The sequence below is a fragment of the Leucopleurus acutus genome (assembly GCF_964270905.1).
Source record: "Leucopleurus acutus genome assembly, chromosome: 8".
Classification (NCBI taxonomy): domain Eukaryota; kingdom Metazoa; phylum Chordata; class Mammalia; order Artiodactyla; family Delphinidae; genus Leucopleurus; species Leucopleurus acutus.
Window position 1 is genome coordinate 15,032,595 of NC_139151.1, and position 27,533 is coordinate 15,060,127.

The 27,533-nt window shown below is 43.4% G+C and overlaps 3 protein-coding genes and 1 pseudogene across 4 annotated transcripts in view; 1 reads left to right on the forward strand and 3 right to left on the reverse strand.

The window, feature by feature from the left end:
* Nucleotides 1–9,923, reverse strand: part of UBE4A (ubiquitination factor E4A) — a 33,877-nt gene extending 23,954 nt beyond the window's left edge. The window contains exons 1-2 of the mRNA XM_082845714.1: nt 9,849–9,923; nt 4,761–4,922 (exon numbers count right to left, since the gene is read on the reverse strand). Of these exons, the coding sequence (XP_082701840.1) occupies nt 4,761–4,881 (121 nt within the window). The 5' untranslated portion in view covers nt 4,882–4,922; nt 9,849–9,923. The remainder of the gene's footprint in view (nt 1–4,760; nt 4,923–9,848) is intronic.
* Nucleotides 1–27,533, reverse strand: part of LOC309964907 (trehalase-like) — a 419,483-nt pseudogene that overhangs the window by 249,926 nt on the left and 142,024 nt on the right. The window lies entirely within an intron of this gene.
* On the reverse strand, nt 13,332–21,252 carry CD3G (CD3 gamma subunit of T-cell receptor complex). The gene is made up of 7 exons (XM_082845731.1): nt 21,197–21,252; nt 18,290–18,313; nt 17,602–17,817; nt 16,665–16,796; nt 15,968–16,011; nt 15,138–15,221; nt 13,332–13,397 (listed from the first exon to the last, which is right to left on the reverse strand). The coding sequence occupies exons 1-6, from the start codon at nt 21,249–21,251 to the stop codon at nt 15,156–15,158; spliced, it is 537 nt and encodes a 178-aa protein (XP_082701857.1). The 5' UTR covers nt 21,252; the 3' UTR covers nt 13,332–13,397; nt 15,138–15,155.
* On the forward strand, nt 23,113–26,228 carry CD3D (CD3 delta subunit of T-cell receptor complex; the record flags this gene model as incomplete). Its single annotated transcript, XM_082845733.1, has 5 exons — nt 23,113–23,167; nt 24,811–25,029; nt 25,483–25,614; nt 25,898–25,941; nt 26,163–26,228. 5 exons carry the CDS (start codon nt 23,113–23,115, stop codon nt 26,226–26,228), a joined length of 516 nt encoding a protein of 171 aa, XP_082701859.1.

Sequence of the window (27,533 nt, forward strand, 5' to 3'; positions counted from 1 at the left end):
ATTATTAAGATCGACTTTCTTAACAACTTTGAAATATACAATACAGTACTGTTAACTACGGTCACCATGCTGTTCATTGCATCCCCATGGATTCTTTATTTTATAACTGGAAATTTGTACCTTTTGAAACCCTTCACCTATTTTGTCCATCCCCCCCACCCCCTGCCTCTGGCAACCACCAATCTATTCTCTGTATCTAACAGCTTGTTTTTTTTTTTTTTTAAATATTCCACATAAGTGAGATCATATGGTATTCGTCTTTCTGACTTATATCCCTCAGCATAACGCCCTCAAGGTCCAACCACTGTCCACCTGTTGTTGCAAATGGCAATATTTCTTTTTTATTTATGGCTGAATAATATTCGTGTGTGTGTGCATGTATGTGCGTGCCTGTGTGTAATTACATCGTTTTCTTTATTCATCCGTTGATGGACACTTAGGATGTTTTCACATCTTGGTTATTGTATACTGATGCAATGAACATGGGGGTGCATATATCTTCTTGAATTAGTGTTTTTGTTTTCTTTGGATAAATACCCAGAAGTGGAATTGCTGAATCATATGGTAGTTCTATATTTATTTTTTTTAGGAATCTCCATTCTAGTTTCCATAGTGCCTGCACCAATTTACAATCCCAGCAACAGTGCAAAAGAATCCCCTTTTCTCCACATCCTTGCCAACACTTGTTATTTCTTGTCTTTTTGATAATAGCCATTCTAAGAGGTGTGAGGTGGTTTTGATTTACATTTCCCCAATTAGTGATGGTTTTTTTTCCATAGATTAGGGCACCTTTTAATGTACCTGTTGGCCATCTGTATGTTGTCTTCGGAAAAATGTTTATTCAGATCCTGTGCCCATTTTTAAATTGGACTGTTTATATTTTCTGCTATTGAGTTATATCAGGAAACATTTTAAATACAGAATTCTGAAATCCCTGGCTATAAAATCTACCACATTTTAAAAACCAAAAGTTTTATTCTTTGTACTCATAATTAATTGTATTCCAAAATGCCAATAGTAGCAACACTATCTTCCCTACAGAATCCTAGTGGGCAAAGAATTACCCAATAGATCAGTATGCCTTTAATTATATTAAATATGGCTTGGGGCTTCCCTGGTGGTGCAGTGGTTAAGAATCCACCTGCCAATGCAGGGGACACGGATTCAAGCCCTGGTCTGGGAAGATCCCACGTGCCACGAAGCAACTAAGTCCGTGCGCCACAACTACTGAGCCTGCGTGCTAGAGCCCACAAGCCACAACTACTGAGCCCGTGTGCCACAGCTACTGAAGCCTGTGCGCCTAGAGCCCGTGCTCTACAACAAGAAAAGCCACCGTGATGAGAAGCCCACGCACTGCAATGAAGAGTAGTCCCCGCTCACCGCAACTAAAGAAAGACTGACTGCGCACAGCAATGAAGAAGACCCAATGCAGCCAAAAAAACAAAAAACAAAACTTCATAGACTAAAAACTATCCTAATTGTTCTTTTAATGAGCATTTCTCTAATTATTAGTGAGACTGGATTTATTTTTTTTGGCTGCATTGGGTCTTTATTGCTGCACGCAGGCTTTTCTCTAGTTGAGGCGAGCAGGGGCTACTCTTCATTGTGGTGCACAGGCTTCTCACTGTGGTGGCTTCTCTTGTTGTGGAGCATGGGCTCTAGGAGCATGGGCTTTAGTAGTTGTGGCTCAAGGGCTCTAGGGCGCAGGCTCAGTAGTTGTGGCACACAGGCTTAGTTGCTCTGCAGCATGTGGGATCTTCCCAGACCAGGGCTCGAACCCGTGTCCCCTGTATTGGCAGGTGGATTCTTAACCACTGTACCACCTGAGAAACCCGAGACTGCATTTTTAAAGTAACTTGATTATCATATATAAATCATTTCTAACTTATTTTTGGTTGTACTGTGTGGCATGGCATGTGGGATCTTAGTTCCCCAACCAGGCATTGAACCCATGCCCCCTGCACTGGGAGCATGTGGAGCCTTAACCACTGGACCACTAGGGAAGTCCCTGTTCCTAACTTTTGTTGTTTTTCCAATGAGTTACTTTTTTCTTATTGATTGTATCCTTTTATTTTTTATAAAGCAACTTACAAGAGCTTCTCAGAATGGCACTCATGCTAAAGGGGTATATAAGTAGGTTGTTCATTAAAAGCTACACACAAGTCTGCATCTGCTTTTCTCTACTGACAAAGCAGTTAACTCTAAAAGTCCAGGCAAAACTCGCAGAAGCAAGAGTTGTGGGATATCCCTGGTGGTCCAGTGGTTAAGAATCTGCCTTCGAGGGGCTTCCCTGGTGGCGCAGTGGTTGAGAATCTGCCTGCCAATGAAGGGGACACGGGTTCGAACCCTGGTCCGGGAAGATCCCACATGCCGTGGAGCAACTAAGCCCATGAGCCACAACTACTGAGCCCGCGTGCTGCAACTACTGAAGCTCAAGAGCCTAGAGCCCGTGCTCCACAACAAGGGAAGCCACTGCAATGAGAAGCCTGCGCACCGCAATGAAGAGTAGCCCCCGCTTGCCACAACTAGAGAAAGACTGTGCGCAGCAACGGAGACCCAACGCAGCCAAAAATAAATAAATAAAATAAATTTATTAAAAAAAAAAAAAAGAATCCTCCTTTGAATGCAGGGGACACTGGTTCAATCCCTGTTCAGGGAACTAAGATCCCACATGCTGCGGGGCAACTAAGCCCGTGCTCTAGAGCCTGTGCCCCACAACTAGAGAGCCTGTGTGCCGCAACTACTGAGGCCTGTGCGCTCTGGAGCCTGTGTACCACAACTAGAGAGAAGCTCTCACACTGCAATGAAGATCCTGTATGCTGCAACTAAGACCTGACACAGCCAAATAAATTATTTTTTAAAAATAATAATAAATAAATAATAAAACAAAATATCTTAAAAACAAAAAGAAGCAAGAGTTGCTTCACTGTGGTGACTTTTGTAAAAGTGAAGCTCAATAAAAGAGGCCAAAGGTGTTGGTAGAGTACTAACTGCTGGTGGAAAACAGGTTAGATCAGGTGGCCTGACAAATTCACTGTCAACAAAGATGATGAGGTGCCAAAATAGTAACAGAAGGGCATGCACCTGATTTGTCCCCACTGCTTGATGGCTGCAATGCTCCCAACCCTAGCCAGCCTTATGTCTGTTTATAGCCAGAAGGATGAGCGTTCTGTCACTCTATTCCTATACCACTCTATTCCCTTTTGAATTCCGAGAGTAATAGGTGCTGATTAGCAAAATTTCCCTCAACCACATACTTAAAAACTTTATTTTCTCATTTCCTATTTTTCCAACTCCTCACTCTCTATTCTCTCCTACAATCTCTTAATCCAAGGTTTCCCATTCTCATCCTGTATTTTAGAAATCTGGGAAAGTTTTCAGAGATGGAGACTCAGAGCTGCCTATTTCTATCACATTAAAAAAGTCAGCATTACATGTATTTCTCCCTTGTTTCATCCATCACTTTGTCTACTACTCATGTGTCTTCCCCTGACCTCCTTTTTCTTCTTTTTTTAAAAATTTTTTAAGATTTATTTTTGGCTGTGTTGGGTCTTCGTTGCTGTGCGTGGGCTTCCTCTACCTGTGGTGAGCAGGGGCTACTATTCGTTGTGGTGCGCAGGCTTCTCATCGCGGTGGCTTCTCTTGTTGCAGAGCATGGGCTCTAGGTGTGCAGGTTTCAGTAGTTGCAGCACGCAGGCTCAGTAGTTGTGGCTCACAGACTCCAGAGCACAGGCTCAGTAGTTGTGGTGCACGGGCTTAGTTGCTCCGTGACATGTGGGATCTTCCTGGACCAGGGCTTGAACCTGTGTCCCCTGCATTGGCAGGCAGATTCTTAACCACTGTGCCACCAGGGAAGTCCCCTGACCTCCTTTTTATCCAATCCTAATCAAAGAGTAAGGCCACAACTTAGCTACATATCTGCATACTTCTGAAATAAACAAAATAAAGGGAAAATATAAACATTTCTCCTTTCCTAAAAACAATAACACTATTATTCTTTTTGGAGGAAGGAGAAGGGGAGCAATTTCTGGCTTGTAAGATTGTGAATACCCTCAGAAGACTAATATATTTGAGAGACAGCATCCTACTTCTTTTAGTCCATATGTTACCTTATAGGAGGGAGGTAGACTTGATGTTAATTTTGGTCCCAGATGAGGAAAATCATTTTTCTGATTAGTAAGATATTATCCTAATTTTTTTCACATTAAGGTTAAGGATCAGATTTTCCCAGATGTCTGTTCTGAAAGCAGTAAGTTATGAAAGTTGGCCACTCTATGGAGTGAAAGAAGCGTTCTGCTTGAGATAGACTCTGAAGCACTTGGCTTAAGAACAAATCTCATTTATTTCTCTACAGGCCAAAAAGCTTTCATAATTCTTCCTTCAACAAATCTGCTTTCTACAGCTGCATGTGACTTGCTTTCCACACCTTCGCCTATAACCTCAGTTTCCTATGTTAAAACAAACTAGTATCCTGGTTAAGTATCTTTCACTAGGTGATGTTTAAAATAAAAGAGCTTCACAGCTTTGGGATCATGACTGGCATCTGTTACTCTGGAACCACCTGTCATCTGGTCTCTTCTTTATGCAGGGGATAGGACAGGGAGAAGAACCCAAAACAAAACAAACAACAAATGTGAACAAAAAAACCCCTTCTGCCCTAAACTTAAATTCTAGTTGCAATTAAGGACCCAAAGAATACTTAAGTTGGGAAGACCCCATTCTAGGTCATCTCATCTGCTGCTACTGGCTCGTCCACTTACCAGATTGCTGCTTCAGCTGCTCTTTTTGGATTGCTGCAAACTGCTTGGCATCAGCCAGGGAGCCAAAAAGAGCAGCAAAGGGGTTACTTGAGATGTTGTTGTTATTCTCCTGGTCTGTCATTTCACTTTAAAGTATCCTCCATCCAGACCTAGGGGGAGGGGCTATAGAAAGGACAGGTATTAGACCCCGAAGGGCAGATAACACAACGGTTATGATATTATCATAGTTGTTTCTTCTCTCATTTCTTGAATACATTTTAAAAGGGTTTGGGTAAGACTTGCCAACTCCTATTCCAAGATTCAAGACAATTTTTGGCAAAATGGTTAAAAACCTACCAACTGGACAAGTTGACTTGATTTGGGGGTGGCTAAAAGCAAAAAGCTTAAAAAATGTTCAGCTGGAATGCATTTATCTATTGACATGTTTCTATTTACTATACCTTTAAAAAATAGATTAAATAGAAAGAATTATTGTGTAACTTTTTTTTTTTGCGGTACGCGGGGAAAGAATTATTGAAGTCAAAGAGGAAACTCAGCTACTAATTGTAACAACAATGTGGCACTTAAAAATAATATGACAAAAACTATGGATCTCCCATAAATCCCTAGGCTGGTCAACTAGTTCTCATTCACCACGAGCATAAGGTGGTGCTTGCACAGGCTTCTGTGACTTAAGAGTTGGAGCTGGGAATTCCTCAGCTACACAGAAACTAAATGTAAGTCTGTATGTCAGATGTGGAATTGCAAACCAGGACAGGAATCAGATTAGCAGCATATCGTGGGTTTTAAATCTATATTAAGCAATCTATCTCTACTTCTAGGCTTATGACTACTGATATTTTTTCCTCTAAAAACTAAATGGTCTTTGCTTAATTCTATATTTAACTTTCCCTATTTATCTGACTTTACAATACTGAAGAAACACAAATTCCTAATGTATAATATGAAATAGATATATACCTCAAAGGTATTTAAAGGAGCTGACTGAGCCTGCATTTGCACTCTTCTGATTACATTTCCTCATCCAAGCGCCAAGGGGACTCAGTGGCACAACGGGATGAGCAGAGCTCCCTGAAAGGCTTTCTCCCCTTTCTGAAATTTTAAGGCCAAAGCACAGAAATACAACCCTGAAAAGGGTGAGAAGAGACAAAGGGTATGAATATTCTGCTTACAAGGATGCTGAACTGCTACAAGCACAGAGGCCTTAGAAGGAGTTGGGGTCAGGGACACAAATGTGGGAGAAAAAAAAGAACGTTCGGTCTACCTTTAATTAATTGAGTTAAGACTCCTTACAGAATCCTATTAACAAAAGCTAATGCAAGTCAGAAAAGTTACCCTTATTTTTTGGAGGAAGAGAGACTATCACTTTTTGACACTTCTGAGGCATCTCTACCAGTTGCTTCATGCTCCTCTGTCGTGCTTTCTGCATAAGAGCTAATGGCTACTGAGCTGTAATGACTCAGGCAGACAGTCTAATCTCGTCTCAGCATGGTGCCGGGCTTTACTGCTTCAAGGAACTGAACTGTTAGATGTTGCTCTATGTATTTTACTTTCTACTATGTATAGTTTAGTTGAGCTTAATAATGCATAAAAGAAAGACAGCATATTTAGTGTTGGAATTAACAATCCTTGAGAGGTCTTTCCTCCCATTTAAACGTTGCATAAGCTTAATTATTACCCCTAATTCATGTAGAGGCACCAAGAATTGTGTCACTGTTAGCTGACCACCACCCTACCTCTATTCTAAGGTACCCAGAGGAATGCAAAAAGTGTAGTGAGCTCTAGTTATTTTTCTGTCTGCAAAATATCAACCTCTTTTTTCAACATGACACCCACATTTTTCTTTTGGGGATCCAACCCATTCCTGGTCCATGTGTACAGAAGGGGATGACCTTACCCATTAGCTCTAGAAATGGGCATATGAATCTGGCCTGGCCCACAAGAACACAGTATTCTCTGCCCAAAGTGACTGATTCAGGAGTGGGCACAAGACCCTAGCAAGGCCTAACAGAATCAAAGAACACCAGCTACAGGCCTTTGGCTAAATCTACAGAAAAGGGGACTCTTTTTTCCTGCTTGGGTGTTAGGCTAGTAAGATAGGAAACTGGAGTTGCCATCTTTCTACCATCTAGAGAAGGCCTAGCCTAAAACTAAGCCAACATGTAGGAAGAGAGATGTGAGATGGAAAGAGTCTTCTCAGTTATAAAAAAGCCAGTAGATTTCCCTACATTGTGGAAGCCAATACAACTGAAAAGAGTGCAGATTAGTACAAAGGAAATGCATCACTTGTACCATCAATGCAGAAAGGAAGTGAGTTGAAAGCTAAGAATCAGAACATAGGACACAGGCTCTTAAGACTACAAAGAGAGATAAAGAGGATTTATCATCACAAACGGCATTATTCCTCCTTTCAATAATATACTGTTGCAGTATATAAAGCTAGCTTCCCACTACGTTTTACCTATATTAACAGGATTTATAACTTTCTACACTGTATTCCTAATGTAGATCTTCTATCTTACTAGAAGGTAAGCAATTTGAACACAGGTTCATATCTGATTATTTTTTTCTTCTGTACCTGGCATAGTCCGTAATCATAAAATCCCAAACAAATACGTATTGAATGATTCAATCTTACATGTAATTACTCCTGACCTTCTTGTAATCAATAGCAGCACCCATAATCCTACTTCAAGGTAAGGGTTTTACTGTTTGTCCTGGGTTGCAGTGGAAGGTCAAACTATTTGGCCAGACACTTGTGGCTCTTTGATATCTCAGAACGTGTAGAATAGAGAATGGAAATAAATCTCTGTTGTCATCTATGCTGTCTTTTTGAAAAACAAAAAGGGCTTTGCCGACCTCACTAAGCTGAACTTTCTCATATGTACTTAAAATCTATTTGAAGTAATAGTGCAAAAACTATTTTCATAGAAAAATAGCTAACACTGTGCAACCAGGAAAATTTTACAGGAAAAAGGAGGACTGATCACTTGATGGGAACCTTTGTGGAGATGTCAGTTTAGATTTGTTCAATGATCACACAAATGTAAAAAGAGTACCCACTCCAAAAGAAAGGTCTGATAAAATGGAACCTTGATATTTTGTTTAGTATTCAATGTCATCAGGAATTTATAATCTCCTACTTTCAACTGCCATACAAAGATAAAGTACTATCCTGTTGTCAGCCTTCGGCAAATAACCAATCAATATAACCACCAATCCTTAGATGTTTTTGGATTTGATTTTTAAAAGACGTCCTCTTTATTTATTTATTTACTTTTGGCTGCACGGCTTGCAGGATCTTAGTTCCTCGACCAGCGATTGAACCTGAGCCCTCTGCAGTGAAAGCACCGTGGTCCTAACCACTGGACCGCCAGGGAATTCCCCAAATATGTCCCCTTTAAAAACACGTTTCCCTCTTTCTTTTTTTTGCGGTACGCGGGCCTCTCACTGCTGTGGCCTCTCCCGCCGCGGAGCACAGGGTCCGGACGCGCAGGCTCAGTGGCCACGGCTCATGGGCCCAGCCACTCTGCGGCATGTGGGATCTTCCCGGACTGGGGCATGAACCTGTGTCCCCTGCATCAGCAGGCGGACTCTCAACCACTGCGCCACCAGGGAAGCCCCATGTTTCCCTCTTATACGTATGCTGCAAGACTCTACATTTATAAATGCTGTCTATCTCCAGTCCTACAAAATCCTCTCACCCTCCCCTGATTCACTCTTTTGTTTATAAGTACTGCTAATCCCTTAAGGGGCACTGGCAGCTTTTAAAGAGGTGAGCACATAAACGTTTTAACATCAGATTTGGTATTCCTTTTAAACAGAAATACTTGGAATACTTCACAAAACTAGGATTGTCAAAATCAAGCTTTAGGGTTTCCCTGGTGGCGCAGTGGTTGAGAATCTGCCTGTCAATGCAGGGGACATGGGTTCGAGCCCTGGTCTGGGAGGATCCCACATGCCACGGAGCAACTAAGCCCGTGCGCTTCAACTACTGAGTTTGTATTCTAGAGCCCGTGAGCCACAACTACTGAGCCCGTGCACCTAGAGCCCGTGCTCCACAACAGGGGAGGCCACTGCAATGAGAGGCCCGCGCACTGCAGCAAAGAGTAGCCACCACTCGCCACAACTAGAGGAAGCCCACGTGCAGCAACGAGGACCCAATGTAGCCCAAAATGAAATAAATAAATCTATTAAAAAATCAAGCTTTATTAAATTATACTCCATAAGGTCTCTTTCCTGGTGAGTAATACATAGATCAAACCAAAAAAAGGAATTTAAAAAATGTTTTTATTGTTACACGTTCAGGCCTTCGTTGTGGCAACAGATCCTTCCATCACATCAACAAGCCAGAAGGATCTCATCAAGTCGCAAAGCACACAGCATTCCTTCCTGGGCCCCATTTTACCTCAGGACGGCTCCCATGTGAGACCAAAACAGACCAAGGCAGTGAGACTAAACATATCCTTGTTCTGGGAGTGAAAAACTGAATCCAAAGAGAAGACCCATCAAGTATAAGCTCCTGAGCTCTGGTTACTCAATTTTAGAAATGTCTTCTAAACCCAACTGCTGAGGGAGCAAGAAGCAGAGTGCCGGGGGAGTTTTGAGTGGTGAACTGATCACTTGCCTTTAGAAATATCAACACCTTGCCATACGGATTCGACTGGTTTGACTACTGCGACTCGTGCTTAATTTTCTCTTCTTTTGCACCTAGCTATTTGTTGTCTACTCTTTATATTTTGTCCCTCCAGGTTCCATAAGGGATTCGCGGCACAGAGGGAGACCCACCCACTCGGGGCACGTTCTAGAGAAAGAAAACCAAAGATAATGCAAGGCCAGGATTCGGCCTTTTCCAGGAGGGAAATGGCAAAGAGGGGCAGAGATGCCAGTAGCTGGAGCACTGTAAGGGGTTCCCAAGGCAGACAGGGTCGAAGTTCATGAAGGAGAGAGACAGTGTTTAGGAAAGCACAGGAGAAGGCATTTGGAGGAGGTAAGAGTGCAGACGTTTGGACTGGCATTCGACTAGGAGAAAAAAAATCCCATTGGAGACTCAACGATCCCCTCCCCTCCAGCTATATCCCCTCTTACCAGAGCCTGAGGGCCAGCAGCGACGACGCGACAGAATCTCAGCGGCCGAAGCGTTCCCACTTCCGACTCAGCACGGCAACCGGAGCTAACGTCATGACAAGGCGCCGGGCCTTGTGGAATCTCATCTGGGCGCCGGAAGCTGGGTGTGTCGCCCTGCGCTGGAAGAGGGCGCGCAAACATCCCCACTGCGCATGCGCTAACTGGCTTGGGCGGGGCGGAAGTGGCCGGAAGTGGATTTGGGGTTGGATTGGGGGCGGGTCAGGTTGAGTTGGGAGCGGATTGTGGTGGAGCTCAATGGTATACGCGGCTCTCGGAAACCCATGTATCAGCAGCACGTATGAGTTGGTGAACCCTGGCACTGCTAAGGCCTCCGTGGACTTACGCTGATTGTTCCACCGATCTTAGACCTTTTTGAAACAGCTTCTGTAACTCTTCATAGATAATTATTATCTATGAAGCAATAACAGTAGCATTAACAATAACTGAAACTTGTGAACTGTTATTAGGTACCCGGAAATGTGTTAAGATATGCGTTGATTGGAGTGCAGTTTTCTTATTTGTAAAGTGAGGACGAGTACATCCTAAAGGTTACTTTGAGGTACACAAAGGCAAAGGAAGCAGCATACTTTTCAAGCATGCAAGTGAAAAGACAATTCATAGAGTGACAGAAAAACTTTGTAACTCACATATCTGATAAAAAGTTAATATCCAGTTATATAAAGAGCCTATAACTCAACAACAAAAAAACTAAACAACTTGATTAAAGAATGGACAATGGGCTTGAATAAGCATTTCTCTATAGAAGATATACAAATGGCCAATAAGCACATGATAAGAAGCTCAATGTCACTAATCATTAGGGAAGTGCAAATTAAGACCACAGTGAAATACCACCTCATACCCATTAGGAAGGTGATTATGAAAAAAAATAGAAGATAAGTCTTGGTGAGGATGTGAAGAGATAGGAACCCTTGTGCATTGCTGATGGGAATGTAAAATAGTGGAGCACTTTGGGAAAACAGTTTGGTGGTTCCTCAAAAAGTTAAACGGAATTATCATATGATGCAGCAATTCCACTTCTGGGTAAATACTCCAAAGAATTGAAAGCAGGGACTCAAACAGATACTTGTACACCACTGTTCATAGCAGTATCGTTTGTAATAGGTGAAAGGTGGAAACAACCCAGAATGTCTATTGACGGGTAAATGGACAAACAAAATGTGGCATATACATACACATCATTATTAAGCCTTAAAAAGGAAGGAAATTCTGATACTTGCTATGAACCCTGAGAACATTATGCCAAGTGAAATAAGCCAGACACAAAAGGACAAATATTGTATGACTTCACTTATATGTGGTACCCAGAGTAGGCAAATTCAGAGACAGAAAGTAAAAAAGAGGTTACCAGGGGTGGGGTGAGGGAGGAATGGGGAGTTATCGTTTAATGGGTAAAGTGTTTCTTCAGGATAATAAAAAATTCTGAAAATGAGAGTGGTGATGGTTGCACAACATTGTGAATGTACTTAATGCCACTGAATAGTATACTGTAACCCACACAGACACACACACCAAATGTTGAGCAATCTTAGAGTGCCTATTATGTTCCAGCATTGTTCTAGCTCCTGAAGCTACAGTAGTAGAAAAAAAATACAACTTTTCCTGGAGCTTACAATCTGGTGAGAGTGGAGTGGTAATGTAGCATTTAAAATTAATGTGCACAAGGTGGATTATTCAATAAATACTTCCAGAATAAGTGGGTAGCTATGGATTTAAACGTTAGTCAATATATTAGACCTTTACACTAAAATTAATTCAAGGTGGATCAAAGATTTAAATATATAAAGTGAAACCAGGAAAATGCTATAGGAATTAATGGGAGAAGTTTTGTAAAAGAATAATCTAAGCCATAAAAGAACAGTGAATTCTACTACAGCAAATATTTGTAAAATGTGTATAGAAAACCAACCGTAAGTAAAGTCAAAATCTAAATAACAACACTGGAAAAATATTTGCAACTAATGCCACAAACAAAAGATCTATTTTCCCAAATATGTAAAGGGTTGTTGCAAGTCAATAAGAAGAAGATCAGGGGCTTCCCTGGTGGTGCAGTGGTTAAGAATCTGCCTGCCAATGCAGGGGACCTGGGTTCAATCCCTGGTCTGGGAAGATCCCACATGCCACGGAGCAACTAAGTCCGTGTGCCACAACTACTGAGACTGTGCACCACAACTACTGAAGCCCATGCACCCTAGAGCCTGTGCGCTACAATTACTGAGTCCACTCGCCACAACTACTGAAGCCCGCACACTCTAGGGCCCGCATGCTGCAACTACTGAGCCCGCGTGCTGCAACTACTGAAGCCCGTGCACCTAGAGCCTGTGCTCCGCAACAAGAGAAGCCACTGCAATGAGAAACACGTGCACCACAACGAAGACCCAACGCAGCCAATAAATAAATAAATAAATAAATAAATAACACTAAGAGAAGGGGTTATATTCTAAACACCAAGAGTAACAGTAAAAAAAAAAAATCAAAGGATATGAGCCTGTATTTCATGAGAAGGAAAAACAAATGGTTAGGAAAATGCAGATTAAAATTAAGCTGAGATGCCATTTTTAACTTATCAGATTGGCAAAGTTCAAAAAATTTAATAGTACACTGTTAGATTGTGTATGGAACAGTAGACACTCTTGTTAGGATTATATATTGGTCCAACCTCAAGGAAGTGCAATTTGGCAATATTTAATTAAATTACAGGTGCAAATACATTATGGTCCTACAATTCCATTTATTTGTATTTGTTACAAATAGTCTTAATGTTCAAAATGACATTTATTGTTAGAAATAAAGCTGTAAAAACAAAACATATGAGAAATCTTTGTGGCCTTGGGTTTGGCAAGGATTTCTTAGACATGACACTAAAAGCACAATCCATTAAAAAAAATGGATAAAACAGACTTCAGCAAAATTAAAAACTCTTGCACTTCAAAAGACACCACTAAGAAAATGAAAAGACAAGTCACAGACTGGTAGGTATATTTGCAAATCATGTAGCTGATAAAAGACTTGTATTCAAAAATATATAAGAACTTTTACAGTTCAATAGTAAGAAGAAAAACAACTCAATTAAAAAAAAGAGTTTTGAACACACGCTTCACTAAATATATGGTAAGCATAGCTAATAAGCACATGAAAAGATGTTCAACATCATTAGTCGTTAGGGAATGCAAATTAAAGCCACAATAAGACACTATTTTACATCTACTAGAATGGCTATACTAAAAAAGATAGTAACAAATATTTGTGAAGATGTGGAGAAACAGGAACCTCATTCATCCATCGCTGGTGGGAATGTAAAATGGAACAGCCAGTTTGGCAAACTGGCAGTTTCTTAAAATGTTATACATAAATTTACCATACAACCCAGCAATTCTTCACTCCTAGATATCAACCCAGACAAATGAAAACATATGTCCACACGAAGACTTGTACGAGAATGTCCAGAGCAGCATATTGTATGACTCCATTTATCCAGAAAAGGCAAATCTAAAGAGATAGAAAAGAGATTAGTGATTGCCTGGCATTGAGGGTGAGAACAAGGAGTGACTGCAAAGAGCACAAGAGATCTTAAGAGACTGATGGAAATATTCTAAATCTGGATTATGGTGATGGTTGTACAACTGGGTAAATATGCTAAAAATTACCGAGAACAGGTGAAATCACTTAAAATGAGTGAATTTTATGTAAATTATACCTCAATACAATTTTAAAAAACGACATTTATACAGTCATTGTGGCATTGTAAGAGCAAAAGAACAAACTTAGATTTCCATCAATAGAGGACTGGTTAAATAAATTATAGGGGATCTGTACAAAGTGGCTGCATAAAAAAAAAAAGAGCTCCTTTATATATTGGTATGAAGTAATCTTCAGGTTTTATTAGGTGAGAAGTGCAAGATGTATAGTATGATAACATTTGTGTGAAAAATAGGGGAAGGAAGAATAATGTGTACTTAAGAGTTTGCTTGGGGACCTCCCTGGTGGCACAGTGGTTAAGAATCTGCCTGCCAATGCAGGGGACATGGGTTCCATCCCTGGTCCGGGAAGATTCCACATGCCGCAGAACAACTAAGCCCGTGTGCCACAACTGCTGAGCCCATGTGCCACAACTACTGAAGCCCGTGCGCCTAGAGCCCATGCTCCACAACAAGAGAAGCTACTGCAGTGAGAAGCCAGCGCATTGCAGTGAAGAGTAGCCCCCACTTGCTGCAACTAGAGAAAGCCCACGTGCAGCAATGAAGACCCAACGCAGCTAAAACCAAACCAAACAAAAAATCACGATGCATTTATCATCCATAAAAAAAAAAAAGAATTTACTTATATATGCCTAGAATACCTCCGATATATTATACTTTAAATATCTTGTAAAGCTATGTAAGAAACTAGTATTATTGTTTGCTTCTGTAGAAGGCAACTGGGTGGCTGGAGAGGGAGGTGGAGGGCGACCTTTCACTGCATATTAGAACCATGTGAATTATGACTTATAAAGAAAGTAAATAAAAATGCAAACTTAAAAAAATGGTATTCAAATAAAGGAGGTTATTTGACCTTTTCGTTTTTCTTTTACAGAAAAATTACTTCCAATAGGTGGCGCTCCTGAAACACCATACAAGTTTTACTTTACTTTTTTTTTTTTTTTTTGAGAAAAACCCGAATTTGCTCTGATGGCCTTTCCTCTCCATTTGTCACCTTTGGGAATCTTGAGTCTAGATTTAGGGTTGAAAATCTCTACTAGGATTGCTCCAAAATGTATTGCTCTGTTTCTGAGAACTGGATAGAAGGGAAAACACCTGGATTAAAAAAGAAAAATTGTAACTGGTTCAGAAAACCAAATAATGCTTGGGCCCTGTTTTACTGACTGAAATTTCTGGTTGATTGAATTAGAACTTCTGATTGATTGCTTGGGTGATTAGAAGGTTAATATAGGTTCAGTGATTCTTAACTAAGAGCGACTTTGCATCCCATGGGGATACTTGCAATATCTGGAGATATTTTTGTTGTCACAGCTGGGGAGTACTACTGGCATCTGGTGGACAGAGGCGAGGGATGCTGCTAAAAATCCTACAATGCACAGGAGAGTCATCCCCCTCCCCCCAAGGAATTATCAATCAATCCTCCCTACCCACCATCCTTATAGCTGCCTGGGTCAAGGAGATAAACTTGGCAGTAGTTGGGAAGGCAGGTAGTGCAAAGGCACTTTCTTAGAATTGGTGTAGAGAGACACACCTACTCTGAGTTCTGGGCTCAATTCTTCCTCAAATGGTTTCCTTGAAGGTGGCTGTATTGGTCATCTTCCCTTTCCTTAAGGGGCTAAAAAGGATAGTACAGTCATAATCATTTTCCATCGTCCTCTATGAATTAATTTGATGCATATTTATTTTCTAATTAAAAAAAATTTTTAGCTTTCACTCTAAATGTCTTTATTTTTTTCACCTTTCTTCATATATATATATACTTAAAAATTTTTTATTGGAGTATAGTTGATTTACAATGTTGTGTTCGTTTCAGGTATACAGCAAAGTGAATCTATTATACATATACATATATCCACTCTTTTTTTAAAAAAAAACTTTTTTTAAGATTCTTTTCCCATATAGATCATTACAGAGTATTGAGTAGAATTCCCTGTGCTATACAGCAGGTTCTTATTAGTTATCTACTTTATATATAGTAGTGTGTATATGTCAATCCCAATCTCCCTATTTATCCCTTCCTGCCCTTACCCCCTGGTAACCATAAGTTTGTTTTCTATTGATGCATACTTATCGAGTGCTTTTTATGTTCAAGGCTTTGGAGTGGTTTCTTCATGAGGGTGGGAGAGGACAAGAATGGAGGCTCTGTATCTAGTTCCTCTGTGTGTTCTTCAACTTTTTGTCACTAGACCCTGACCTCAGTCTCTCTCAACCCTTCTCTTTATTTCGTCCATTCTACCCAAAGGGATAATAATGCCATCGTCTGGTATGTCCTAAGCAGTTTCTTCCAAATAACTTGCCCCCCCATTCCAAAATTTTACGACTACTAACTAGCAATGTCTCTTTCACTTCACATTCCGTTACCTGGTAGAGCTGGTCATTGGACAACAGTGTCTGCTTGTCTGAAGCTGCACAAAAAATAAACAAAATGTACACATACACAAGATACAATAAATAATATACTGGGATATATTCACCCAATGGAGTACTGAATAGCAATAAGAATTAGTGAAATACATCTACATATAACACTATGGATAGATGTCACAAGCATATTGTTGAGTAAAAGAAGCCACACACAAGAGTACTTACTGTATGAGTCTATTTACGTAGGCAACAAAAACAGGCAAAATGAATCAGTGTTGTTAGAAGTCAGGATAGTGGTCGCTTTTGGGACTAAGCGGAGGCTAGAAGTGACCACAAGTGTTAATTCTCTTTCTTAAACTGGGTGCTGGATTCATGTGTGTGTTTGCTTTGTTAGAAAAGGTTTTTGAGCTGTGTGTATGTGATTCATGCCCTTTTCTGTATGTAGGTTTTACTTCAAGAAAGAGTTTTTTAAAAAGCACAGAGGACAAATCAGAGAGAGTTGGATCTTGAGATAGGCAAATATGCTGTGAAAACACCAAGTGTCCTTTTCTCCTGCCTACAGAACCAGAGCCCCACCCAGTCGTGCTCATCAGTCACACGTGCCAACCCAGTCTTTTCTATTGGTTCTATTTTGGTAGGAAGAAGGCTAAGGGTCCCAGGTGGTCTCACCCCTCAGCTAAGAGCATTCTTTTACCTCTTGACTGGCGAACTCCTTCCTGTCCAGCAATGTAGTAGACCCCAACAGCAAGGAGGAAAATGCTGATGATTTCAGCGAAGATAAAGCCAGACACAGTGGCTAAATTCAGCTCAATGCAGTTCTGACACACTGTGGGGAAAGGGAAGGATAAGCCTCCTTCGAGGTGTGAAAGTTGTTCTGGATTTTTTTCTCCTGAGATAATACCTCTGTCTAGGGCAGAAGACTGTTCTCTCTGTGGGTGGTATGGCAAGGGAATTGCCTGGGAAGATCCTTGGGCTGAGAACTCAATGCTTTTTGATGTTCCTCTGTCCCCCAGGAGTCCTGGGGGAGCCCATGTAGTATCAGTCCCAGCAACTATTGAAATATAAGGAAGACCAGATCCCATTCTCCATGCTCAACTGCCTTCTACATTCCTGTTACTTACCTGGTAGTCTCCCCTGTCTCCCTCACCTGCCCTAACTCACTTTATATAAACTGCTGACTGCTCCAATCTGTGGGGCCTACCCAAAAGTGAGTCAGGCTTTACAACACAGGCTATGTTTTTTCAAGAATTTGGGGGAGCTACTTTGTTAAATTCAAAAAGAAGTAAGTTGAGGGACTTCCCTGGTGGTCCAGTGGTTAAGTCTCCATGCTCCCAATTCATGGGGCCAGAGTTTGATCCCTGGTCAGGGAATTAGATTCTGCATGCTGCAACTAAAAGATCCCACATGTCGCAACTAAAGATCCCCCATGCCTCAATGAAAATCCCGCGTGCCGCAACTAAGACCCAGCGCAGCCAAATAAATAAATTAAAAAAAAAATTATGTTGAGACTAAGAAAACTGGCTCTTACTTCACTGTTTAGCATCTATTTCCACACTCACCCCAGACAAGAAGCTCACCAGAGCAGCAAGTACTGTTTAATTTCACACAAGCAAACCAAAGGGGATACGTACTTCTATAATATACTTGGAGTGGTTTTGAACGGTTCTTTGATCCTTGACACCAATATATCCCTCGAGGGTCCTTGGTACTACTTCCAAGATTCCAAGTCTTTTTACTTGTGTTTACAGGACTTATTTCCACCTCATCTTTAAACCATCTGATAACATTTTCATTCATGTCGCAAGTCAGAATTACTGAACCATCTTCTTGATTGTCATCCACTTTTACTGAAAAAGGAAATGTCTGTTAAGATCTTGCCTCTGAAATTCTCCCTGTCCCAGGGCATCAGGAGACCATGACAGTACTGCTTCTTAAGCTTTAATGTGCACATGAATCACATGGGGTCTAGTTAGAATTTCAGGTTTTATTCAATAGTTCTGGGGAGGGACTGAGATTCTGCATTTCTAACGTGCTCCCAATGCTGTTGGTTCATAGGTTGTGCTTTGAGTAGTGCCTAGCTGCTAGGGTCCTCTTTCTCCTCCAAGAACCAGAAAACTAATTGTTTAGCTACAGGAAAACTGCCAGGGAGGTCAAGGCTGGCCACTGATTTGGTTGACACTGGAGAGGTTTCCTGTCTATCCTTCATCATCCCATCCCTTCTTAGCTCTTCACTTGCTCCTATAGGACTACTGTTGTGGGAAGCCATATTTCCATGAATTTCCTCAGAGGTTGATGATAGAAAGAAGCCATTTCCCCTACCTTCATTCAACTGTGCCATAGTACCTGTAGAGACAGAAGAGAGACAGAGGATCAGCTGGGCATGGAGTCATTCAGATCCCCTGATGTATCATTTCCATGGTCATTTGAGGCCAACATGGAGAGCAAGAGCCTAATTCATGCGAGTGACAGTATCTATACCTATTTCTTTGGATTGTTGCCTAAATCACCAAACCGAATTTAGGGTGTTGTATAGCAAAGAGTTTGTCTGGTCTTTCTCCTGGGTTGCTGGGAGGGAGTTTCTCAACCCGTGGAATTTCATGAATGACAGGATTGCCTTTGTGATTCTTCGTGGGCCCTTGGATCACACATGAGTTTATGCTAATGAGATGACTCAGGATGGGACTGGTCAAGACCAAACATGTGATTGGAGAATTGGGGCTTTGAGCCCTAGGAGGGGGAGGAGGACTGGAGATTGAGTTCAGTCACACGACCAGTGATTCAATCAATCATGCCTATGTAATGAAACCCCAATAAAAACTCATTCATACTTCCTAGTTGGTGAATATATCAATGTGCCAGGAGGGTGATGTATTTTAATTCCTGAAGGAGAGGGCATGGAAGCTCTGTGTTCAGGAGCCTCCCAGACCTCACCCTATGTGTCTCTTCATTTGGATAGATCTGATTTTATTTTTTGTAAGAAAACTGTAGTAGTAAGGATAGGGCTTTCCGGAGTTCTGTGAGTTGTTCTAGCAAATTCTGAGGGGGTTCTTGGGAACCCTCCAGATTTGTAGGCAGTTCGTTAGAAGTGTGGGTAGTCTGAGGATCCCTGAACTTGTGCCTAGCTTTTAAAGTGAGGGCAGTCGTTTTGGGGACTGAGCCCTTAACCTTTGAGGTCTGACACTAACTCTGGACGGTTAGCATTGCAGAACTGTATTGCAGTATCCGTAAGGGTATTGCCTGTACAGTGTGGAATGCTCTTCTCCTTTAGCAGCTAAAGCCCTGGCAAAGACTGGGTGTGCACTAGCTAAAGCCTTTTAGAGCTGAGTTACTTCTAAAACCTTCAGCCTTGGTGATCCATATTTTGTGGAAACCCTGAATGTCCCCAAAGAGTTAGCTATTAAATAGCCCTCAAATCTGTCTCAAAACTCAGAGTAGTAGAGTTGCATGGTAGACATACTATAGAGAACCAACACTGGAGTTCAGTTCAATTGGATTTAATCCAAACACTTACCACTATTATGTGTCTGAGTAACGAGTAATGAGTAACGAGTGTGGACGAAAAGGGTGGTGATACAAATAACTAGTTGCCGCTTCTGAAGAGTTTACAATGAAGTGGGAAAAAAATAAACACAAATGTAATAAATGTAATAGTACTTATAAATTATCATTTAGTATTTGTATAAATGCATATGGAAAAGGGTAGAAACTATTGATTTTGACCAAGGGTGAGGGGACAGGGAAAGCTTGACAGAGAAGATGACATTTGGTTCTGCCTTGAAGAATGAGTAAGAATTCACCTGACAGAGAAAGAGTTTCCAGGTAGAAAGAATAGCTGAACAAAAATACAGACTTGGAAAAGGACAAAAGAGGTAGTTTGGCTAGAGGTAGAGTTTGTTATGGGGAGTGATGGGGGCATAGATCAAAGTGTGATGAAACAGTTGGAAGGAGTCAACAGTCTTAGAACTTCATATAGGGGTGAACTGTTTATGAATAGTTCACCCAGCACAGTGCCTGGAACATGGTAGGAACTTTATATATTTCGAATGAATGTATGAGTGAATAAATGGGTAAATGAAGATAAAGAAAAGCAAGACAAAGAGTTAAGCAGATTTCTAACTAACTCTTCTCCCCATCCACCTCACCATGGGAGGAAAAAAGAGTCCCCTCGTTCTAACTCTGATTCAAAACTCCCCATATCTCCTCCCTCTTGCGTCTCCCTCCCACCCTCCCTATCCCACCCCTCTAGGTGGTCCCAAAGCACCAAGCTGATATCCCTGTGCTATGCGGCTGCTTCCCACTAGCGATCTATTTTACATTTGGTAGTATGTATACAGACTTAAACTTTTGAATATATTCTTATATCAGTGGACTTCTCTTTAGCATTTCATACTCATGGTGATTTTCTCCTTCTGGAAGCTCTCTACTCCCTTGGTTTCTATGGAATAGCACTCATCCAATTATTTCAGCTCTTAGATCATTCCCTTATCTCTTTACTGACATGTTTGTTCTCTAACTATTCCTTAAAGGTGGTATCCTCACAGTTCTATCCTCAGCCTCCTCTTCCTCACATCTCTCATAGTTCTTGCGTGATTTCAACGACTTTCAATGTGGAGAGGATCACCTCTAGTCCAGATTCCAGGCATCGGCCCAGTTCATCCACTTCCTATTGTATTTCCAACTGACTATTTGTTCAGGCAACCTATATTGAACCTTACACTCAATCTGGCAACGTTGAAACTTATCTCTTCAATTAGACTATGAGCTAATTGGAGCAGAAGGTTTTTATTCACCTTTATACCCTTCTAGCCTAACACGTAATAGGATCTCACACGTATTTGTTGACCAGCTGACCAACAGAGTGAGTGAATGCTTCATAGGTCTACTCCTAACCCCAGCTCTGAGTTAAGGAACACATACCTTTTCTCTTCAGATTCCTGGCCTGTGCCCTTTGGGCTACATTCAAACCTAAGATGGTGGCATCCGGATTCTCTCTCAAGCCAGTAAAGTCATCTGTTTTGATTTCTTAAGAGACAAGGACTCCATCTCTCCCATGGAACATGGCTTCTCTTTAGCAGAGAGCAGTGAGAAGCTTCATTTTTGCCCTTCCTTCTCTGAACTTTAGGATGACAGCTCGAGGTTAGGGGATCCAAATATTCTTGCCCCCCTGTTATGGCTTCTTCCCTTGAGCCCTTCTCCAGACTGTCAGACCCCCTAGCGGGCCCTTACCTTGAAGAAGAGTGACAGCCAGGATGAGGCCAGCCAGACGCTTCCCCTGCTCCATAGCAGCCTCTGTTCTTCTCCCGCAGAAGCACTGAGCAGCCCCTAGCAGCCAGCCAGCCAGCCTGTGCTAGCGTATAGCCTGGCTCCGCCCAGCATCCTTAAGGCTGGGGCCCCTGTGAGAAGGCAAGAACCCGGAGCCTCCACCCTCTGCTTCAAGTGTGGGCAGTGGGTGGGGGCAGGGCTCAGGAGGGCTGCAGGTGCAGATACCTCTGGCTTTTCAGTTAAGGAGAGGAGCGTGGGTGGTGGAGGGGAGGGAGCGTGAGGGAGTGCTGGATTCCCATCTCAGAGACTCAGCTTGTACGGAAAGCCACCTTGGGTGCTGGGCAGGAGGGGGCCCGGGCCGCCTTCTTTTTATGAGGGGAAGATAAACGTTTCTGCCACCACTTGTTACTTGGGTCTCAGCCAGCTGTTGCTAGCTGTTGTTGTTAGAACTAGTGAATTTAGGTGGGAACTCTTAGGTGCTTGGGGCTGGAACTCTGAACAGAAAGCCACCTCAGTCCAGGGATTTTTTTTCACTGCTCTCTTGAGATGAGATCATCAGAGTGGTGCCTGCCTGGAAAGGAATAGGTAGGACGATTCCACCAAGACAGACCATACATTTCCAAGGACTAGGGTCGGCTGTGTTCCCAGGACCTCAGGCCCCTCAGCCGGTCAGCCAGTGAATTGAGAAAAATGTACGGAGCTCTCACCATGTGCCACGCACAGGCCAGGTGCTGGTGATACAGAAGTGAGCAAGACATGTACGCGCTCTACCCTCAGATAAATTACAGTCTAACTGCCACAGTGTAGACAGTTTGGGATTTCCATAGCCCAGAGGAGAAAAGTCCATTTGTCTCCTGGGGAGACTCAATTGTGCTGCGAATTAATCATATTGTTATTAATAACTCTCTCTCTTATTGAGAACATATGAAGTGTCAGGTACCATGGAAACATTCCATTCGAATTCTTCTCATGGTACTGAGGGAATCAGGCTCTGAAGAATTCTGTGACTGGCTCAGACCCAGCAGGTAGGCAGTATTGGAGCCAGGATGTAAATCTCTCGTTAGAGGGCTCCCAAAGCTCAAACTCCCACTGGTAAGAAGCTACTTAGGGGCTTCCCTGGTGGCGCAGTGGTTGGGAGTCCGCCTGCCGATGCAGGGGACGCGGGTTGGTGCCCCGGTCCGGGAGGATCCCACATGGCGCGGAGCGGCTGGACCCGTGAGCCATGGCCACTGAGCCTGCGCGTCCAGAGCCTGTGCTCCGCAACGGGAGAGGCCACAGCAGTGAGAGGCCCGCGGACCGCAAAAAAAAAAAAAAAAAAAACAGAAAAAAAAAAGAAGCTACTTAGTGTGGTGTCCCAGGCGGCCCAAGGAGGACCTCGGGTAGGTCCCAAGAAAGACCAGGAAAGGGAGGAACCTAGCTGATATGGATTCTGGGATGGGGTTCACAGCTTGTCTCAAGGATTTTGAGAGGTGGCAGTTTTTAGGTGGTGAGTAAATGTAGTGATGTTGCTGACAGGAACTCAGAATTTCTTGTTTTTCATCAGTGACTCAAGAAAGGACACCCTGAATCTCCTTTTACTTCCTAGAAGTCCAGGCAACCTTTTCCATATCCTCTGCTTCCCCCTTCTACCCCTCCCCCACCCTCCATGCTCTGAGAAAGAGCGATTTGCACCTGCTTCCTTCCTACCCCACCCCCAGCCTACCTCTACCCTGGTAGCCTCCCATCACCAACAGCAGAGAGCAGAGAAATAGGCGTCTTCTAGTGCCTCCACCACCCTTTACTTTTTCCGGGTACACATGAGTCAGTTGGGGGAAGGCAGCTTTCACCTTGGCTGATAGTTCTGTGACTTGGGTCTTCTTCTGGATGAATTCTGCTGGAAGATGGAACACAGAAGTTTTCTGTCTGGCCTGATACTGGCTGCCCTTCTCTCCCAAGGTAAGGCTTCTCTGGGTGGATGGGGGCATCTTGGAGAAGGGACCTAAGAGCGACATTACCACCTGGAATGTGGTCCACTCGAAAGTCCTTCTCAATGCTAGCTTCAATTCACCAGGCAGCGTTGTCAAGGAGGGCCATGTTGGGACGTAGCACAGGGTCTGGGAAGCACAGGCTCTTCGCTTTGACTGAATCCAGCTAGGGGTGCATCTTTGCCTTGAATGTCTCTCTGAAGACCTTAGGCCAGAGATCTGTAGGAAGTGTTGCAGTATGTGTGTGCCTTAGCCTAGGGCTGGTAATGGGAGCACTGTTCCTTCTAGGGCAGAGAGCCTTTGGGATCCAGGACTCTTGGTCATTTGGGCATCATGATGTCACCACCTGGGGCCATGGCCCAGCACTCAGGGGAATGCTTTAAGAGAAAAGTTAAATTGAGGCTGAGCAGGAGGGAGGGCAGATTTGGGGCAGTAGAATGACCCACTCATCCACGTTTGTCTGGTTTTAAAACTGATACTCTCATGTCCCAGGTATTCTCTCAATCCCAGGCAAAATGGGATGAATGGTTACCCTAGTAGTCAGCTTCTTTGGGACATCCAGGATTTCCAGTGGAAGCGGATCCCCAAGGAATACATGACTCTGTGATGTGGAGCATCTGATGTACATGGATCTCCCTGAGAATACATGCATTTTCTCCTGACCTGCTACAGAGGCATGAGAAATGGCTCTTCGGGGGGTTTTCTAGAGGATGCTCTTCTATCCAAATTGGTTACTGACCATGAATCTCAGGAAGAATGTAGATTCCACTTTTTCCTGGGATTGGAGATATAGATTCCAGTGCCTCTGTGGGCTGTGGAGATGCTCTCAGTCACAGCAGTTCAGTGGATCTAGAAAGGTGCTGTTCGTACCTCCAACCCTTAAACTCCCCACAAGACTTGACCTGTGTGGAGCCCCAAGAACAGATTCAATAAAAATTTTTTTTCCTGTCCCTCTCCTCCTAAGCAAGGGTGGAACAACTAAAAATCTTTACATGGGATTTGCCCTAGGTCCCCTTTTGGACCACTGGGATGGTAATTCATATTAGCTTCTCTCCTACCCGCAGCCATCATTTGCCATAGGAAAGGCTTTAGTAGTACCATTCCCTTGGTAGTGGTTGGGGCAAGGGTGGGGCGAGGGGGCAGAAGATGAGAAGTTGACGTGGGAGTGTTGCAGGTGCCTGGGAAGTAGAATTAGAAGGTTTCTTGGAGAAAAAAATGAGGACATCTCCAATCGAGGACCATTCTTCTTTCCATATCTCTTTCCATATCTCTTGGGTGTTTTAGCAGTCTGGGGTCCCCTCCTACTTCTAATCAGTGGTCTGAACACATTTCCAGGAAGGTTCTTGGATCGACCCAACTCCATGTTTTCCTCTTTTGCTCCATGTCCATCAGGGCCTGTCCTCTGTTTGGATTGTATCCTCATGTCCTTCTTGGTCCCCGCAGTTTGTGGGGAGCCTATTGAAGCACTTCTCTTGTGACTTCCGTCTCTCTCACTAGAAACCATGAACTATTCTAGACTTGGAAATTGGTCCTTCTTAAGTATGAGCCTCAGCAGAACAAGCAGTCTGGTGCAGACCAAAGAGCTGGCTCCAACTGTGGTATTTTTTCCCTTAGTGAGCCCCTTCGATATCTCTGTGGAGGAACTTGAGGACAGAGTGTTTTTGAGATGCAATGAGAGCATCACGTGGCTAGAAGGAACGGTAGGACAACTGGCCGTAGGCAATAAAACTATGGACTTGGGAAAACGCAGCCTGGACCCACGAGGACTGTATGTGTGCAATAAGGCAGATGGACAAACCAGCAAAACACCTACTCTGCAAGTATACTATCGAAGTATGTGCTTCCAAGACCCTTTGCGTTGGAATGGATGGGGCCTCTGGATATGAGAACTTTCTAGGTGTAGGGAGCTCTGGTGTACCAGTCTGTGCTCTCAACAAACTGGGTTGTTCTCCTAATGGTATGAGCCAGATTTTGGAGCCCTGAGTGGGAAATAGCTTAATGGCAAAAGAAAAATAGGGACCTTGTGACCCAAGCAGTAAGGGCTTGGTGGGGAGAGTGGTTGGCCTACTGCCTTGTTTAAGTTCCTACAAAGCTGAGACAACTTCTTGGATCTCCTCAGGGATTTCTTGGGTTGAAGGTTAGAGGTAGATGTATCAAGGCTCTCAGCAGGACTTTTTCCAAGTTTGGGTCTTGGCATGAGAGATCCTGGGGCTGACCTAAGAGGCAGAGATGGTTCCCTGATCTTGAAGACCCTCCACCTCTCCTTCGGCCTCCCTTCCCCCACAGTGTGCCAGAACTGTGTGGAGCTGGACTCAGCCACCCTGGCAGGCATCGTCATCACTGACATCATTGCCACCGTGCTCCTTGCTTTGGGTGTCTACTGCTTTGCTGGACACGAGACTGGAAGGCTCTCTAGGGGTAAGTGGAAGGGACAGAACATGTGTGTGTTGTGGCTGTGAATGTGGGTATGAGTGTGTACCTGCTAAGGAATGGGGCTGGAGGTGGGTTGTGTCTCATCTGGGAGTCACTATTGCAATCTCCTAAGGCCTCTTACAACTGGTTGCTGACAGAACTTAGGTGCCCATATAGCTCATGCAGACTTCCAAGGGTGTGACCAGCTGAAGTCCCCCTGCAGCATTCATGGGGTCTCCCTGTCCCATCTCCTAGGCCCTTGTTGACTCTCTTTCCCTGGTTCTTCTAGTTGCTGACACTCAAGTTTTGTTGGGGAATGACCAGCTCTATCAGGTGAGCCCTGAGGGGAAAAAGATGAGAATGGGGGGAGGAGTGAGTGGGGATGGAGAGCCTGATACTAGGTTTAATGTGTATGTGTGTGAAGGTCCTAGTGGGGAAGCCGTCACTGGGGGGTCTGGAATGGCCAGGAATGATCTCTCATCTCTGGGGTCTGCTGGGGTTCTCCCTGGGACAGTTCTGACACTGCCTCACTGTTTCTCCTTCTCATCTCTTAGCCCCTTCGAGATCGGAATGATGCTCAGTACAGTCATCTTGGTGAGAACTGGGCTCGGAACAAGTGAACCTGAGGCTGGTGGCTTCTAGGCTCATTGGTTATCGACTGGACCTTCTCTCCTTGCTCAGCCAAGAAAGCTGTCCTCCTTCACTCAGCAGGCGCCTGGACTTTTGAAGGCTCCTGGACAAGGCATGGGAGTGGCCCTGACCTGACTGGGCCCTTGCCCTCCCCTGCCCATCTGTGTCCTTCTTTCATCACTTCCCTCCTCCGCCCCACATGGACCGTGTGATGGGCCGTCTCCCACCATACCTTGACCCACTGGTGTTTCTGTCCTGGTGGGCTCCCTGGGTGCAGGATCGGCCCCACCACACTCTCTTGGCTCCAGTCCCCTATTACAACCCTTCTACGGCTTTGATTTCCTCACCACAGTGGAGCGCGGGCTGCTGTGTTTAGGGACACAGCCACTCAGAAGTTTCCATGACATCATGAGCGGAGGTGGCAGAGACATCAAAGGCCCTGAGGATCACTTCTTATCAAGGCTCCGAGAGTGTGTATGACAAAGTCCCATTTCTGCTAAGGGGCTGGCCTTGGTTTTATGACTCCTGTGGAGCGGTAGCCACTACCTACAAGGAGGTCTCAGCCAGGGCCCCTTCAGTACCCTTTTCCCCTGTATAGAAGGTACCATTCTATTTTCTTTCCTCAGAACCTGTCCCTGCCCCACCCCTGCCTTCTGCATAGTAAACTGGCATCAGAAACTCTTCATCAATGAAAACATACTATCCTTTTCCACACACTTGGAAAGCTGGAGTCTGAGACTGGGTGGGGAATTAGGATATTTTCAATAGATGGCATCTTTAGCCATTGGGTTAGTGGTGGTTCTGAAACTTTGGGATTTATTTAAAAAATACACACTTGGGTCCCACTTGGGGACACTCTTGGGTCCCCAGGTGATTCTGAAGCAGGCTCAATTCAGAGAATCTCTGGTTTAGAGGAAGAATTGAGGCCACTTACTCTTTTGTGTCCTTTACGCCCATGCCTGTCTACCATGTGTGGGAACCCCTCTTTTTTTCCTCTGCGTAAGAGTAATTCAATAAACTTCAGAACAGTTTAATGAGAGATGGGCTTTTTTTTTTTTTAAAGATTTTTTTGATGTGAACCATTTTTAAAGTCTTTATTGAATTTGTTATAATATTGCTTCTGTTTCATGTTTTGGTTTTTTGGCTGCGAGGCATGTGGGGTCTTAGCTCCCCAACCAGGGATCGAACCCACACCCCCTGCATTGGAAGGCAAAGTTTTAACCACTGGACCACCAGGAAAGTCCCCAAGAGTGGGAGTTTCTTAGACCAGGGTTCCCAAAGGAGAAAATTATTAG

What these genes read in the sequence shown, in the direction of transcription:
- CD3G (XM_082845731.1), bottom strand. Translation starts at nt 21,251, where the DNA reads ATGGAGCAGGGGAAGCGTCTGGCTGGCCTCATCCTGGCTGTCACTCTT. An exon ending in TATGGCACAGTTGAATGAAG is followed by an intron (nt 17,818 to 18,289) that starts GTAGGGGAAATG and finishes TTCCTTTTTCAG; the next exon opens with TAAAAGTGGATGACAATCAA. An exon ending in ACTCCAAGTATATTATAGAA is followed by an intron (nt 16,797 to 17,601) that starts GTACGTATCCCC and finishes CTTTCCCCACAG; the next exon opens with TGTGTCAGAACTGCATTGAG.